The sequence below is a fragment of the Vicugna pacos genome, chromosome 17, assembly GCF_048564905.1.
Source record: "Vicugna pacos chromosome 17, VicPac4, whole genome shotgun sequence".
In the NCBI taxonomy this organism is placed as follows: domain Eukaryota; kingdom Metazoa; phylum Chordata; class Mammalia; order Artiodactyla; family Camelidae; genus Vicugna; species Vicugna pacos.
The window spans coordinates 7,144,574-7,161,749 of NC_133003.1; the positions used below are offsets into that span (position 1 = coordinate 7,144,574).

At 38.5% G+C, this 17,176-nt stretch overlaps 1 protein-coding gene across 3 annotated transcripts in view; it reads right to left on the minus strand.

Annotated features, from left to right (window-relative positions):
- SLC4A7 (solute carrier family 4 member 7) overlaps nucleotides 1-17,176 on the minus strand; it is a 110,906-nt gene that overhangs the window by 57,432 nt on the left and 36,298 nt on the right. For all 3 annotated transcript variants that reach the window (XM_072940892.1, XM_072940894.1, XM_072940893.1), the window contains exons 2-3: nucleotides 13,023-13,104; nucleotides 7,058-7,204 (exon numbers count right to left, since the gene is read on the minus strand). In XM_072940892.1, the coding sequence (XP_072796993.1) occupies nucleotides 7,058-7,204; nucleotides 13,023-13,104 (229 nt within the window). The remainder of the gene's footprint in view (nucleotides 1-7,057; nucleotides 7,205-13,022; nucleotides 13,105-17,176) is intronic.

The following is a 17,176-nucleotide window of genomic DNA, read 5'->3' on the forward strand; positions in this document are numbered from 1 at the left end:
AAATAAAAATACTGTATTTCAATAAAATAAATAAATAAAAATAAAAAACCCTAATACCTACCCCCCCCAAAAAAACAACAAATAAGAAAAAAGAAAAAGAATATGAAAACAAATAATATGTATGTTCATTTATGACTGAAGCATTGTGCTGTACACCAGAAAGTGACACATTGTAAACTATACTTCAATAAAAATATATACACACTTTTTTAAAAAACTCATTTAATTATTACTAAAATACCGTAATTCTGGAAGGAAATGAGAACCAACAACCCAGAACAAAAGAATTTCACAGAAAGATCACCCCCAAAGACAAGAAAAAATATATATATAAAGATAAGTCACACTAATCTTTAACTAATGTAAAAACAAACAAAAGTAAGCAATAGCCAAAAACAAGGAACATCATATATGACAGGACTAAAAATAGATGGAAATGTTAAATAATGAACATTATAAAATATGTAATTAATACATAGTTAAGTTTAAGAGTAAAAAAAGAACCCCAAGTTTCAAAAAGTAAAAGAGGAGATTCAAAGTTAACTTTTCCTACTATTATGCAGAAGCAGAAGCCTGTCAGCTGAGGTCAGGGAGGTAGGTCAGGTCACTGCCACTCCTGACATCTGAGTTTAAATGATCTGTGCGGTACAAGTCCCCAGACAGAGAAATGAGCACACATTCTAGTCCAGGACAGGTGAAAACCCTAAGGCTCAGCACAAGCACATATGCAAACAACTACACGCATCAACTGAAAACACAACCATATTCTTCCAAATATGAGAGAGGAGGCCAAGCTCAAAACTTATACCTAAGTAAACAAACCTCCAGGAACTTAAGAGCTGCAAAAGGGATATTAAAACCAGTTAAAAAGTAGATTAGAAAGAATTGTTACAGGAAAAAGATCTGAGGAGGCAGTTACATAGAATTCATCCACGACACTTAAGAAGACACAAACCAGAAGTCACAAGGTTAAGAGAGAGAGAAAATAGAATAAGAAAGTCGAACAGGAAAAACTCCAGAGAGAGAAAAATACAAAGAACAGGGGAAGAAGCAACACGAAAAACATAACTGAAAAGTGCTGAGTATGTACATGACATGGGTCATCACAGTGAAGGAATGAATGCCCCGACACTCATGCAGACCAGCAAAACCACAGGGTGACAGACTTCCTAATATTCTGATCCTTTTCAACATGTAGGTCTTGCACATCTTTTGTGATATTTATCCCTGAGTAATATTTCTGGTGCTGTGCTCTATTTTTATTTCAATTTCTGACTGTTCATTGCTACTACATAGAAACACAGTTGATTGTGTACATTGATTCCGTGTCTGGCAATCTAGCTGAACTCACTCAGTTCTATAGTTTTGTGGACTGCTTAGGATTTGCTATATATATGATTCTGTAACTGTGATTAAAGGCAGTTTTCTTCCTTTGCCACTTGGGCGCCTTTTATTTCTTTCTTGCCTTATTACATTGGCTACGTGTGCAAGTACCATTCTGTAAAGAAATGGAGAGAGAGGACATCCTTGCCTTTTTCCAAAGCATAGGGAGAAAACATTCAGTCTCTCACCAGCATCTCCAGATGCTCTGTCTCACACTGAGGAAGTTTCCTAACATTCCTAGTTTGCTAGGAGAGTTTTAACATGAAGGGGGGGGTGGAATTTGGTCAGACTTTCTCTGTCCTATTGAGATAACTATATGGGTTCTTCTCCTTTATACTATTAATATCTTTATTTACCCTGATAGATGTTTAGATTTTAAGCCAATCCTGCATTTCTACTTGTTCATCATATTAATTTCCTATTGCTGCCATAACAAATTACCAGAAACTTGGTGGCTTAAATAACACAGATTTATTCTGTTATAGTTCTAGAGACCAGAAGTTCAAAATGAGTTTCATGTAGGGCTAACAATCATAGGGCTGGTTCTTTCTGGAGGCTCCAGGAGGAAAATCCACTTTCTTACCTTTTCTAGCTTCTGAGGCCTGCCTACATCCCTTGGTTCTGGACCCCTCCCCATCATTTCACTACAACCACTATCTCATCTCTGATCACCTGATTCCCTGTGATGCAATCTGCCCCACCTGCACTAATCCAGCATAATCGCTCCTTCTCAAAATCCTGAAATCCAATAAGTAAATCCACTTTTGCCAAGTAAGGTTCCAGACATCAAGAATATGGACATCTTGGGGGCCACCACCATGATGTATTATCCCTCTTAGATACTGCTGGGTAAAAGAGATGTTTTTATGCTGGTCAGGGTTTCTGAATCTACATTCATGAGAAATAATTAGTGTGTAGTTCTATTCTCCTCCAACATCTTTATCAAGTTTTGGTATCAGGGTAATGCTGGATTCATAACATGAATGGAGAAGTATTCCCTCATCTTCGATTTTCTGGCGTCTGGGAGGAAATTTCCATTGTGGGAATGCTTTAGACTACAAATTCAACTTCTTTTTATATGTATAAGATATTTCAGGTTATCTATTTCTGCTTAAGTAGTATACATTCTTAAAGAACTTCCCCATTTAATCTGAATTACCAATTTTGTTGGTAAGAAGTCATTCATAATATTCTCTCTGTAGTCTTTAATAGCTGTAGCATCTATACATCTATACAGCTGTAGCGATCTGATAGTGATCATTTGTATCTATTTTTTCCTCACCTGATTATCTAGCTATATAGATTTATCAATTTTATTGATCTTTTCGAAGAACCAGATTTCAGTCTGATTGATTTTCGCTACTGTTGTTCTGATTTTTTTCTTCACTTCTGCTTTGGTTTCTATAGTTTCCTTTCTTTTCCTTATTTTGGTTTAATTTGCTCTATTTTTTTCCTTCAGTTTCTTAAGTGAGAAGCTTAAATCATTGCTTACAGACCTTTCTTCTTTTCTAATATAAGAATTAAATGCTATAAATTGTTCTCTAAGCACTGCTTTAGCTACACCTAATAAATTTCAGCATGTAGGCAGTCCTCGCTTTGCACAGCACATTAAATGAAACCTGTGCACGTTAGAACTGTGTCCTCACTTTGCAAGGCTTTCTCTCAATTACTGCCTGTCCTGTTTCAATTTTCATGAGTTCAAAACATTTTCTAATTTCTGTTCTGATTGCATCTTTCACCCATGGGTTATTGAGAAACTTCTCATTTAATTTCCAAATATCTGGGTTTTTTTCTTAATATCCTTCTAGTTTAATTCTATTGTGGGCAAAGAATATACTTTCAGTCTTTTAAAATATACTAAGACTTGTTTTATGGCCTAGAACATGATCTATCTTGGAAAATGTTCAATATGTACTTGTAAAGAATGTGCATTTTCTGTTGGTCTTGGGGGAAATGTTCTATGCACATGGCCAATCCAACTGACAGTGTTATTTAGGTCTTCTATATCCTTATTGATTTTTTTCTATTTTTTATTGAGATATAGTTGATGTATAAGTTTCCAATGTACAACATAGTGAGTCACAATTTTTAAAGGTTATACTCCATTTAGTTATTATAAGGTACTGGCTATATTCTCTGTGCTGTACAATATATACTTGTAGTTTACTTATTTTATTTTTAGTAGTTTGTACCTTTTAATCCCCTACCCCTATCTTGCCCCTCCCCCCCACCCTTTCCCCAGTGGTAACGACTGGTCTGTTCTGTCCATCTGCTTCTTTTTTGTTATATTCACTAGTTTGTTTTATTTTTTTAGATTCCTCATATAACAGATATCATGCAGTATTTGTCTCTGTCTGATGTTTCACTAAGCATAATACCCCCCAAGTCCACCCATGTGGCTACAAATGGCAAAATTTCATTCTTTTTTATGGCTGAGTAGTATTTAGATGAATGGATAAAGAAGATGTGGTGTGTATATGTATCCAAATATATCCTTATTGATTTTTTGTTTACTTGTTCAATCCATTATTGAGAAAGGAGAGTTGCAATCTCTGACTATACTTGTGGAGAAATTTCTCTTTTCAGTTTTATCAGTTTTTGCTTCACATATTTTGAAGCTATTATCACATGCATATACTTTTAGGACTGTTACATCTCGGTTTCAGCAAGATAATTTTTGATTTTTTAATTGACTTTGTGCAGTTTGTCTTCAAGTTTCTTTTTCTTGAGTTTTGCTGAACTACTTGGACCTGTGAGTTCAGCGTTTTCATTATATTTGGAAATTTTTTCAACTATTATTTCTTCAAATATTTCTTCTGCCACCCTCCTTTCTGGCACTCCAATTATACATACTTTAGACTATCTGATATTATCCTACAAATTACTGATGCTGTTTATTCATTTTCAGGCTTTTTTTCTGTTTCATTCTGACTAGTTTCTATCACTGTATCTTCAAAAATCACTGATCTTTTTTTTTTCCTGCAGTGTTAAGTCATTTGTTAATCTTATCTAGTGTATTGTTCATTTTAGATAGTGTATTTTTCTTCTGCAGAAGTTCCATTTGGGACTTTTGTACACTTTCAATTTCTCTCATCACAGTCTTATTTTCCTCTCTCCTCTTGAACATATAAATGTATTTATTATATTGCTTTAACACACTTGTTTTCTAATTCCATCAGCTGTCATTGCTGGATCTGTTTCTATGGATTTATTTTTCTCTTGGTTATGTTTATTTTTTCCTACTTCATTATATTTCAAATAACTTGTGCATGTCAGATACTGTGCATTTCACATGGTTAAGAGCAAGATTTTACTGTATTTCTTTTACCAGTACTATACTTTGGTCCAGCATACAAATACTTGAAATCAATTTAATTCTTTCAAGACCCACTTTTAACATTTTTTTTACAGTAGATCTACTGCAGCCTTTAGGGTAAAACTAATTTAGACCCAGTTCTAAGGCAACACCCTTCTAAGAACTCTACTTAATGCCCTGTAGGTCACAATGTGTTTCCACTGACTGGTGGGAACATATCCTGTTCCCAGTCTTGTGTGAAATCCAGGAACTGTTCAGCCCACTGCTTCCTGGTGGCTGTTTATCAAGCCTCAGGTAATTTCCTGTCACACGTACGCAGACTAGTACTCAGCCAAACAACTTCCAGGGCCCTTCCTCAGACCTGTGGAACACTCTGTGTGTCGCTCTCTACTCTCTGGCACTTTACATCTCCAAGTCTTACCTCGTAGGCCTCCCCAAGTTCCAGTCTCTGTCTCCTCTACTCTGAGAGCCTGCGAGGCTCTGGCCAGGCTCCTCATGCTGGCCTGGAAACCGTCTCAAGGAAACAGCTCAGGCCATCACAGTAGTCATCTCACTTCCTCTCCCTCGCTCAGAGGTCAGAGTCCCATGCTGCCTGTTATCTAATGTCTGAAAATTATGGTTTCTCACATATTTTGCCCAGTTTTCTGTTTAAAATTGGACAGAAAATTCAATTTCTGTTATTCCATCATGTGCAGAAGCAAAAGATCTGTGTAATCTCTTTTTAGAGAATGGGGAGAAGGAAAGAAGGGGCTTCATTCACAGCAATTTCCAGGACACAGATTGGGAGTTAAAACCAAAATAAGCCCACTTCTGTGGCAGCGAACTTTTCTAGGCATCACTAATCCATGAAAAAGTCACAGATATTTTCTCCACCATCAGTATTCCTCAAACCACTAGATTCAGACTTCAAGATGTCAGACCTAAGCTTGAACCATTAAACCACATAGCCAGGTGAACATACAGACATATTTATACTTTAGTAAGTAGCACGTCTATAAAACTATTGTGTGCCTTTTATTCCAAATAAAATAGAGAAGCACACTGACCCACTCACAAAATAACACCAGATATCCTAAACTGGATAGAGGCACCATACAGAACAGCAAAACACTTCTCTAAAATTACTTCACGTCATCAGAGTTCACTAGTGACCTTTTCCAAAACTAGTGTTGATGTTGCCTTTGCTTGTGGCAGATCTTTGTTAGCTATGTGACCACTTATAGCCTGCTAGGCCGTCAGCATCTCTTTGGAGCGGCTAAGAGGTTTCCATGATTTAGCCCTCTCTAAACTGAAGTTTCTCCACTTATATGATGAAAATAGTAATACTTAGCGTTTAAAAAAAAATGCTGAGGAAATTCAATCAAAGAGCATATGTCAAGGGCTTGGTGGAATGCTCAGCACAGAAGTGGCTCTTAATGTCTTACTAGGCCATCGGTCCTTTCTTTCTTATGATCGTGACACAAGCTGTCATTTTAACAATAATTCCCTCCCTCTCTACCTCTCCACAAAAACTTTCCTTTAGCACAGCACATTAAGTGCCGGTGGGAGTGCAGCTCACACGGCTTCTCTAAAATGCACACACTAGGACACACTAGGACCTACGCGGGTCACGGCGTCCTGAAGAACCGGCAACGCCCTGCATGTCCACCAGTGCAGCGTCTTGACAGTCCTGCTCACGCTGCACAGCTGTTTCTTCTGGCTCTTGCCTTTCCCACTCTCAGGGCCACTTAAATCAGTATCGATCTTTATTATAAGATGATGTTCTCTTTCCTCTGCTGTATGCTGTTTTTCCTTTCTGATTTCCTCTGCCTACTGGCACTTCTTTATTGCTCTGCTTCCAAACAAAAATCTTGTCCTCCTAAAGACAATACTATCAAGTCTGAGCACTCTTCTTTGCACAGATAACCAAGCGATCCAGCTTCATGGATATAACCTTCTGGCCAAGAATTATTTAAAAATGAAAGCAATTTTCAGTCTCTTCCAGGAGCCTGAAGACTCCAGGTATTTGCTCACTGCCCATGTAAACAATGACACATATAATAGAGAAAAGAAATAAAACCCTCCTAAACTGAATTTTAAGTGCCAGGACTCAACATTTACAGCTCCAAGGCTGGAATACAATGAAGAAAGCAAAACCCCTGACTTTTTTTCACTCATCTCGAGTAGATCTTAACTTACAAACTCAGCATTTTTCCTGCAGAAATAATACTATTACTTCAATTAGTATTCTTCAACACATACAATGTGTCTAAATTATTACAGAAATACAATTTTTAAAAGGAAGCATTTAATTAAAATTTTAAAACCTTTCCAGAGAAGAACTCCAGCCTGTAATGGAGGACTTCCCACTCTTCTTACCATAAGAAGGAGACTCCCTTCCATCTTCTCTATCCGAGTCCTTGTCTCTCCTTCTCCGGTGGTGATGTCTGTGTCCGCGGTGCCTGTGACGCCGGCGACCCTCTTTACCGAACGGGACATGAACGCCGATATACACAGCTCGATGACCTGGTAAAATGGTTGAGCACGTGACTGGCATGCCAGGGGTACTGTGTTTCTTTACAAATTGAAGGTTAGTGGCAATCTTGAGTCGAGCCAAGTGTATCGCACCATTTTCTCAAAATCCATTTGCTCACATGCTGTCCCTGTGTCACATTCTGATAGCAATTCTCACAACATTTCATTTCCATTATTATTATCTTTGTTAGGGTGATCTGTGATTTTGATGTTACTGTTGTGACTGTTTAGGGGCACCACAAGCCACGCCCATATCAGATGGTGAACTTGGTCAGTTGGTCCCTGTCTCTCCCCCTCTCCCTGGGCCTCCCTCTTCCCTGAGACACAGCAACACTGAAATTAGGTCCATTAATAACCCTACAATGACTTCCAAGTGTTCAAGTGAAAAGAAGAGTCACACAACTCTCACTTAACCCAAAAGCAAGAAACAATTAAACTTAGTGAGGAAGGAACGTTTCTGGCCAAGAAAGGCTGAGGGCCGGGCCCTTGTGTCAGTGAGCCAAGCTGCGAAGGCAAAGACAAAGTTCTTGAAGTAAACGAAAAGCGCTTGCTCCGGCGAACACACAAATGGCAAGAAAGTGAGGCACAGCCTTACTTATGGTACGGAGAAAGCTTCAGTGGTCTGGACAGAAGACAGGCAACACGCCTTCTACTGGGAGAAGATGCTGCCAAGGACTTCACAGCTGGAGAGAAGTCAACGCCTGGCTTCCGAGCTTCAAAGGACAGGCTGACTGTCTCGTTAGGGGCCAAGGCAGCTGGTGACTTGAACTTGAAGCCAACGATCATTTACCATCTGAAAATCCTACGGCCTCTAAGAATTATGCTCAGTCTACTCTGCTGTTCTCTATATATGTACATTTTTCTTTTATTTACTTAATTGAACTAGAGTTCATTTACAATATGGTGTCAGCTTCAGGCGCACAGCTTCAGATTCTTCTCCATTAGAGGAGAAAGCCTGCATGAGGGTACATTTGCTGACAACATGGTTTACTAAATATTTTAAGCCCACTGTTAAGATCTACCACTCTGAAAAAAAGATTACTTTCAAACTATTGCTGCTCACTGACAAGGCGCCTGGTCACCCAAGAGCTCTGATGGAGAGATACAAAGAGATGAATGCTGTTTTCATGCCTGCTAACACTACATCCAAATGGCAGCTCGTGGACCACGGAGTCATATCAACTTTCAAGTTTTATTGTTTAAGAAATACATTTTCTAAGTCCATTGCTGCCATAGATGGTGATTCCATTGATGGATCTAGGAGAAGCCAACTGAAAGCCTACTGGAAGGGATTTACCTATTCCTTCCCAGATGCCACAAAGAACACTGCTGATTCATGACAAGTGGGCAAAACACCAACATTAGTAGGATTTTAGAAGACGCTGATTCCAACCCTCATGGATGACCTTGAGGGGGTCAAGATTTCAGTAGAGGAAGTCACCGGAGATGTGGCGGGAACAGCAAGAGAACTAGAGTCAGACGTGGAGCCTGAAGATGGGGCTGAAATCCTACTATCTCAGGGTCTATAGAACTTGAACAGAGGAGGAGCTGCTTCTTACTGATGAGCAAAGGAAGTGGTTTCTTGAGATGCAATCTACTCCAGTGAAGGTGCTGTGAAAACTGTTAAAATGACAACAAAGGAATGAGAATACTGCATAAACTTAGTTGACAAAGCAGAGGCAGGGTCTGAGAGGATGGACTCCAATTTTGAAAGAAGATCTACTGTGTGTCAAATGCTATCAAACAGTGTTGTGTGCTACAGAGAAACTGGTCATGAAAGAAAGCGTCAACTAATGAAGCAAACTTCATTGTTGTCTTATTCTACGAAATTCACCCTGACCTTCAGCAGCCATCATGCTCATCAGTGAGCAGCATCAACACATCCAGGCCAGACCTTCCACCAGCAAAGGGATTATGACTCACCAAAACCTCAGATGATGGTCATCATTTTTCAGCAATGACGTATTTTTCAGTTAAGGCATGTACATTGTTTTTTTTAAGACATAATGCTATTGCACACTTAATACACTATAGTGTGAATATAACCTTTATATGCACTAAGAAACAAACAAACAAAATTCATGTGACTTGCTTTATTGCAATAGCCACTTTACTCCAGTGGTCTGGAACCAAACCTGGAGTGTCCCTGTGTATGACCAGCACTAGTTTTCCCAAAAAGGGGGTGGGGGGGAGTGATACACACAAAAGTATACCAAAGTTTGCTTTGATAAAAAAGAATTACAGCTACGTTCACATAATTAACACGGCTAGTCTCCCGTTACTTCTCTTACGTCACAGAGCACTACACAGAACGTTACGCCAAGGACCAATCCCACTGATAAATACACTAAATATACAGGTGACTCCTATAAGTATTAGTCTGCAAGTCTCAAAAGATATTTTGAGAAGAAGTTGGCCCACCTGGAATTATACTATGTAGACATAAATGTGTCCCATCTACATTTATGGCCAACCCTAGTTAGTAGAGGTCCTTAAGATACATGTTTTAATGATGACTATTCATAAATGGACGTTTAGAAATATTTTAAATTTGTTTAAAGTTTTAAAAATCTCAAATTAGCAAGGTCCAAATTAATGAGAGGTACATTAAATGTAAATGCTCCAAATACTCTAATTAAAGACTGGATTAAGAAAGCAATACAGTAGGGTTATTATATACTTTTACAATAGAAAGAGCCACTGCTGATGCTGCGTTATCCTGGTTCTGTATTCTGATGGACAAAACAGTTATGAAAGGCAGTCCCTGCTTTTTGCCCACTGAGTGAAACTGAGTCAGGGAAGCAGGTAGCTAGGGGCACTACGTCAAACACTGAGAAGCATGAATTTGATTTCTTAAATAGTTTAAATGAGGTTCATACCTAAACCCGCGTTGAGTGAAAAGGGAGGTAGACTACAGGTTTAACTAACTTGCAACTGTGGAAAAACCATCCAGCATAGAGCTGCTTTTTGCCCTGTGTACAACATTAAAAAGTTAATGCTGAAACATGAACTGGTCATGACATTCTTTTCCTAAGAAATTCTGTACGATGGTTAGAACAAAATACCACAATAAACTCCAGAGCTTTATCTGCAGATGAGAACTGAAATTAGTCAGTCCTCATTATTCACGGACTCCATATTTGCACATTTGCTGACTTGCTAAAATTTACTAGTAATTCCAAAAGCAATACTCATGGTGACTTACCATCATTTACAAACATGCACACAGCAGCAAAAAATTTGAGCTGCCTGATGCACACATTCCCAGCTAAGGCTGAAAAAGGTGACACTGACTTCTAGCTTTAGTTGCCAAAATAGTAACGTTGATAACTGAATACTCACCTTTTATTTATTTATTTATTTATTTATTTATTTATTTATTTATTTATTTTACTCACCTTTTAAAAACTAAAAGAAGACTAGACCTATGTAAACACACTGACTTAAAATTATTTGTTTGGACATTTCCCAATACCTAGTTTCCTGCCTACAGTACAGCACTAGACAAAGAACTGTAAAAATTACATACCAATGATTTGGAAAAAATTTACCAGAAAATCCCAAATTAAAAACCACGATTACAACTGTAGTAACTTTGCACGATGACAGATGGTAATCAGACTTACCGTGGTGATCATTTTGTAATGAATAGAAATATGAAATCACTAGGTTGTGGACCTCGAACTACCACAGTGCTGTGGGTCAATTACATTTCAATAGAAAATTAAATTAAAAAGACAATTACAGAGAATTTGGGGGGGCGAATGATGGAAATATTCTGGAAGGAGAGAGTGATGATGGTTGCACAATATAGTGCATATCCTTAAAAATACTTGAAAAAAGTGAATTTTACATTATGTGAATTATATCTCAGTAAGTTAAAAAAAAACTATAACAAAACTCAGGGATCTCACAATTTTATTTTAGTGGAATTTTCTTCTGAACACCAACCAACGGTGGATTAAAGAATCCCTGTGCACTGAGTTATAAGGTTGTTATTCCAATAAGTACTAATGGGTTTTGGCACAAGAGCCCCTACGCAGCAAGACAAAAATAAGTTCTCCGAGGCTGACGTTTAGAAAGACTAGATAAAATGAGCAACATGCTAGAATCCAAAGACTGGGAGATGGAGCCTCATTATTTATTCTGCTGTACTACTTCCTTTACTGCTCTGTCACAATTTCTGCTCATTCTTTCGCCTTAATTTATTCCATCAAAGGCCGATTCAGTCTCACTCTGAGATAAACTTAATCTGTCCCTCAAACTCGATACTGAAACGTGTTATGTCCGAAGTATGAGAAGCCAAGGGCCCTGGGGTAACCAAAGGAAGCCAAAGATCACGGTCCCTCTTGGTGCCCTGGGTCCCATTCATCTGAGGGATGACATTAAATGGCAAGGGAGGGATTACGTGCACATTTGAATTAATAAAATTATTGCTAAAAATGTTACCTTCTCTAACGTCTACAATTCACAGAATCAAGCTTCCAGGTAACTGAAGTTCTCTGCAGAAGCCCTAGGAAGCCTAAACTTTTAAAGCCAATTTCAACGGACAGGGGTTTTTTTCCACCTCACAAAGTAAATGTGGAGAACGCTTATTTGTGTTTCTTTCCTTCTCCATTTGTAAACGATGGCCCCGTTCAGCTGTCACAGGAGAGCTGAACTTCAAAATGTAGGTCTCAAAGAGACCCCAAGATGAGTCTGTCAAAACATCTGCAGTGAACACCGCCTTCACCAAGTGCTCATGCTCAGCATCACCGATGGTGAGCCATGCAGCCACCACCTGTCCCCAATACACGAAGGGCACGGCGCTCTGTGGGATGCTTCCCACAAATCCATGAGCCGGGGCATGAGACTGTAATGTCACAATGTGATAATTCAGACAAACCCGAATTTTGGGACCTTCTACAAAGTGTCTAACCACTAATCTTCAAAAGAGTCAAGGTCATGAAAAATGGGGAAAGACCTAGAAACTGTCATAGGTTAGAGGAGACTAAAGAGACATGACATGTAAGTACCCTGTGGCATCCTGAGCTGCTCAACAGGATCCGGGAACAGACAAGGAGCAGCAGTGGAAAAACGGGTAATATCTGAATAAATCTGCAGTACTGTACCAATGTTAATTTTGTCGTGTTTACAAACTTATGGTTAAATAAAATGTTAGTGTTAGAAAAAGCTGGGGGAAGGGTATACAGCCACCTTTTCTGTAAATCGAAAATTATTTCAAATTTTAAAAAAGAGGAAGAAAAAAGAAACCGTATGTCAGGGCTTCCTCCTGCTCAGGGAAGGCAGACTGATAAATAACTCATCTGCTACACAATTCTATGCTGAGGTTTTTACAACATTTTAAAAGACTGATGTAACAGACCTACATAAAGCGAACATTTAGGTGACAACCAGTGAAAATTGTGGCTCATTAGTCTACGGTGTGCTCATAATTCAAATGGCCAAGGCTGCTAGAAATAAAAAAAAAAAAATTAAAGAATTAGCTGATTTTGTAACTGTGGCATTTTAATTTTCAAGGCAAGTAATGATAACCATCAGTGAAGTGTGAAAAGCATTCTTGAAATGAATTGAAAAGAAGTCTACGTTTCAGAGAATGTTCTATTTGTAGCGGGGAGTGGTTACATGGGGTTTTGCTGTATTATTATTCTTTCAACTACATTTAGAAGAGAACAGTCTTCTAAATGTATGCTCTACCTCACAATAACAACAAATGTTTCAACAAGTAACAGGTGAAAATTAAAGGACGCCAGCAAACATTCATTAGTAGTTTATCCTGCTAATTGTAAGTTATTTTCAACAAACTTACTTTCCAGTTCTTCTTTTTCAAACTTGGTGTTCACAGTTGAGCTGGTTTTGCCAAGATCCACAACAGCTTCTTCATCAGGACCCTAAAGAGAAATTATCCTCATTGACTCAGGAAATCAATGCACACTGAGGACCAACTACTAGGTATGTTATTTGAGATAGCCAAAAATACGCAAATACACAAAAACAGCCAAAACTTCCTCTTAAAAAAACTGAATTCATAGCATAGCTAATTGCATTCTTTCTAAAAGTATGTTTATGGGCTTTTTTTTTTTTTCAATCCACAGAAGACCATTCAAAAATCTCATGGAAAGAACTGAAATGACAACGACTTTTCACTGGTCTTCTATGGCAGTTACTACGTACTTGGTACATGTATCCACCCTAACAGAGACTCTCCAGCCAGAAATTTCAAAAAACCAGGGGACAGGGAAAATGCTTAGGTATCAATATAAAATACTTTTTTCTATCCTTCTTTTTTTTTTTTGCTTCTTAGGTACCCTAACAAAAACAAACAAACAAAATCAACCCCACTTAACTCAAGTCGTCCTGGATATTGGATTGGATTATGGTGAACACCACATAATGGTCAAAAATCTTAATGTGTAGTATCATTTTCACTCGTAAGTTAACCAAGAGCCAATCAAAGTTATAAGAACTTTTTATTACTCTACGAAGGAAAAGCCATGCCAAAATTTAACCTCTAAGGAGATTCTCGCTTTGAGTTTGTGAAGTCTGCCTTCCCAATTCTATTTCTTTCTTCAGCTCAACAAAAAGACTAACCATATTTATTATAAAATATTACACAGACTATTTTTGTTTCAGTTTCAGTTTTAACGTCTCTTCTCAACTTATAACTTAACTTTCAAAAAAACATTATCCTCATTAACTACCTATATGAACTTGGTGTGAACAGGAGTCTGTGCCACAGGCTGAGAGAGACGAACAAATTCCCTTCCCTCAAAAAGTCTCCAATTTGACCTGTAGTTCCCTCCGGACCCACACCCTGCGTGAGTCTGCGTGCAGTCTTGAACTTGTCCGGCACAGCTACCACAAGGTGCCCTGACAGGTGCCCAGACTTGGCGGGCAAGGGTGCCCCTTCCAGGTCCTCAGGAACGCCTACTCCATTTTAAGCGACAAAGACTTGAGAGCAGAGCACAATGAGGAGACAGTGGACAAGGACTCTGCTGTGCTCCACCCAACCTGGGACTGCGATGCGTCCTGGAGGAGGGTGTCCAAGGTTTTGAAAAGACATACAAAGGTTCTGACGAAGGGCTGGCTGATGTTAAAAAGGCCTACCTGAACTTCAAGGGTGACAGGGGTGGGTCAGCTGGAGTCTGCATGAGTGCAGTACACAGAGGAACCCAGAATATGGAACCTCACTCAGCACGGCGTTCGTGCTGGACAGATCCCGTCCCACCACGCCTTCATCAAAGAATCAAAGCAAGAGATGAATGCAAGGAAAAGATGGCTCAGGAAGAGGCTGAAAACAAGAAATAAGTGGGAAGGAGCTGGGGCTTGACAAAGGAGCAGATGACTTAACCAGTCACTTAGAGCAGGCAAAAGATGGGCAACAGGAAACAGGCAATGTTTCTGCTCAGACAGAAACAAGGACCACAAACCTCCCAAAGCAGGAGAGCGATGAAAAAAAAAAAAAAAAACCAGCTTTCAAGAAAGAGAAGAAATGATCTAATTTGTTCTCTTTGAAGGTCCTTATGCTTTAACTGATAACTTTACAGGCAACTGAGGCAACTGAAGATAAGAGAATTGAATTAAAAATAAAATAATAATATTAGCATTAATTACAACATTGTTAGTACTCCACTGAATGTCAGTCTTCTAGAATGAAGTTGTTTTATCCATCAGATTACAGTATTTTTCAAATCTCACAAGAAGACAAACTTTCATCCATTCCCATTTTCTCAGCGGTTGCTCCCCTTTCATGCTCAGGACAACAAACCAGAAGGATACATAATACAATTACCTTCCTGCCACTTTTAATGTCCAAGCATAAACTAAAGGACCAGTTTCTCTTAGAAAGGATCAACAAGAGGTTGGGTAAAATGATCTTTTAGGATCTCCTCCAACTTTGGATCTTAAAATACCTCACTTTTGTGTATAGGTTTTTTCCCAGTGCATACAAAGTAAATTCACATCCCAATTACTCCTTTCTATCCACGCGCTCAGTGTCCTAATTCTCATATCTTAAAACTCAGGAACTGAGTCAATTTGATGAAATTTTCAAATAAATTTCCTGCTATCCAAACTCTCACTATTTGCTACCCCAAACTCAGAAACAGACACAGTATATTAAGAAAAATGCAGATCTCAAAATCCAATCTGACTTTCTGAAGAAAGTCAGATATCCAAACTATAGAATCAAGTAGATTTGGGTATTAAGAGGTACCTGTATATGACTCTAAAAGAGCGGCATTCCACTTAATCTAGGAAACTCAACAGTTAAATGACTTGATAAACCTTTCTATCTAAAGAAACAGACTCACAGACATAGAGAATAAACCTATGGTTGCCAGCAGGGAAGGGGGTGGGAAGGGATAAACTGGGAGTTCAAGATTTGCAGATACTGAGTGGTATATAAAACAGATCCACAAGTTTATACTGTACAGCACAGGGAACCATATTCTATATCTTGTAGTAGCTCACGGTGAAAAGGAAAATGAAAATGAATATACGTATGTTCATGTATGACTGAAACATTGTGCTGTGCACCAGAAATTGACTGAACACTGTAAACTGACTATACTTCAATTAAAAAAAAAAAAGAATTGGGAAACAGGCTGTGTAGACCACTACACGTTTTCATATAAGGGACTAAGAAAGACAAAGGACAACTCACTGTATGCATGGATACACTGCCTGATGGCAGTCACACATCTTTAGTGATGAGGAGAGGCTCACCGTGCAAGAACGAATGACTAAGTGTCATCCATTACGCATGTCACACCCTTAACACCTTTAGCTTTCCTCCAACGATTCCACGCCATTCAGTCCCTAAGCATGCACAGGCAGGTACAAAAAGGCAGCTGTCCCCTGAATAAAAGACGCAGAAGTTGTGCCATCCAAGAGGTAGCACACTGTGTATTCTAAAAGGGATTAACTGCTCCCATTCCGAACTTTCATCTCCCCGGAACAACTGCCAAGGAAGCAAAACAATACACTTATCTCTCATCTCTAACCAAAAAAAAAAAAAAAAAACCAAAACAAAACAAAAAAATACCTTTTACTTCCATGCGGCTGTACTTACATGTTTAGACGTACTAGCACTAATCAGCTAACTGCTTAAGCTGGGCAACCTCACGATACGTATTTATTTAAAATACATATAGTCTTTGACCTCTAAACATCTATCACAGAGAAACAGTTCCACACGTGCACAAAGGGACGTGTGAAAATGAGGATGTCCGTCACCTCCCACGGTCCGCCCAGCCTGCCCCCTCAGACCCCCTTGTGAAGCCTTGAGGAAGTGATTTAACTTAAAGCCAAGCAAGAATATTCCTGCATCGTTAATGTTTGGGTTTTCAATGAGAATGCTTGCATATGTAACTTGTAGAACAAACTAAAGTTAAAATTTTTAAAGCCTAAAAAATGTACATTTAACAATTATTTTTTTAAAAGGTGGGGGGAGGGGAGGGACCTGCATTTCTCCCTTCCCTTAAAAACATCTATTTTTCAACAACTGTGAAACAGGAATCAGGCTATAAAAGCAAACATTAAGTAGGCACATACACTGGCCACGTCAACATAATACAAGTAACTCAACAAAGTATGCAGGGTGCACATGACTATATATCGAAAATCCCTTAGAACGAAGCCACCGTTGTTTCAAGGTGGAAATATATTTGTGAAACAAATATACTGCATTTTAAATCCTATCATTTTAGGATAATGATATATTCTAAGTATAGATTAAGTTAATATACTATACAATGTAAAATTTTATTTGTGTTCTTTTTTGACATATATGCAAAAATACATGTACATATTAAATATTTTAAAGGTTAAACACCAAACTATGGACACGGTGTCACAGAGTCGGCTGAGAAAGCAGTGGAGAACAACACAAAGACAGACAAACTGGCAGTGTTTAATTTTTTGTTACAATAAACATGTAATTCTGATCATTTTTAAAAAGAT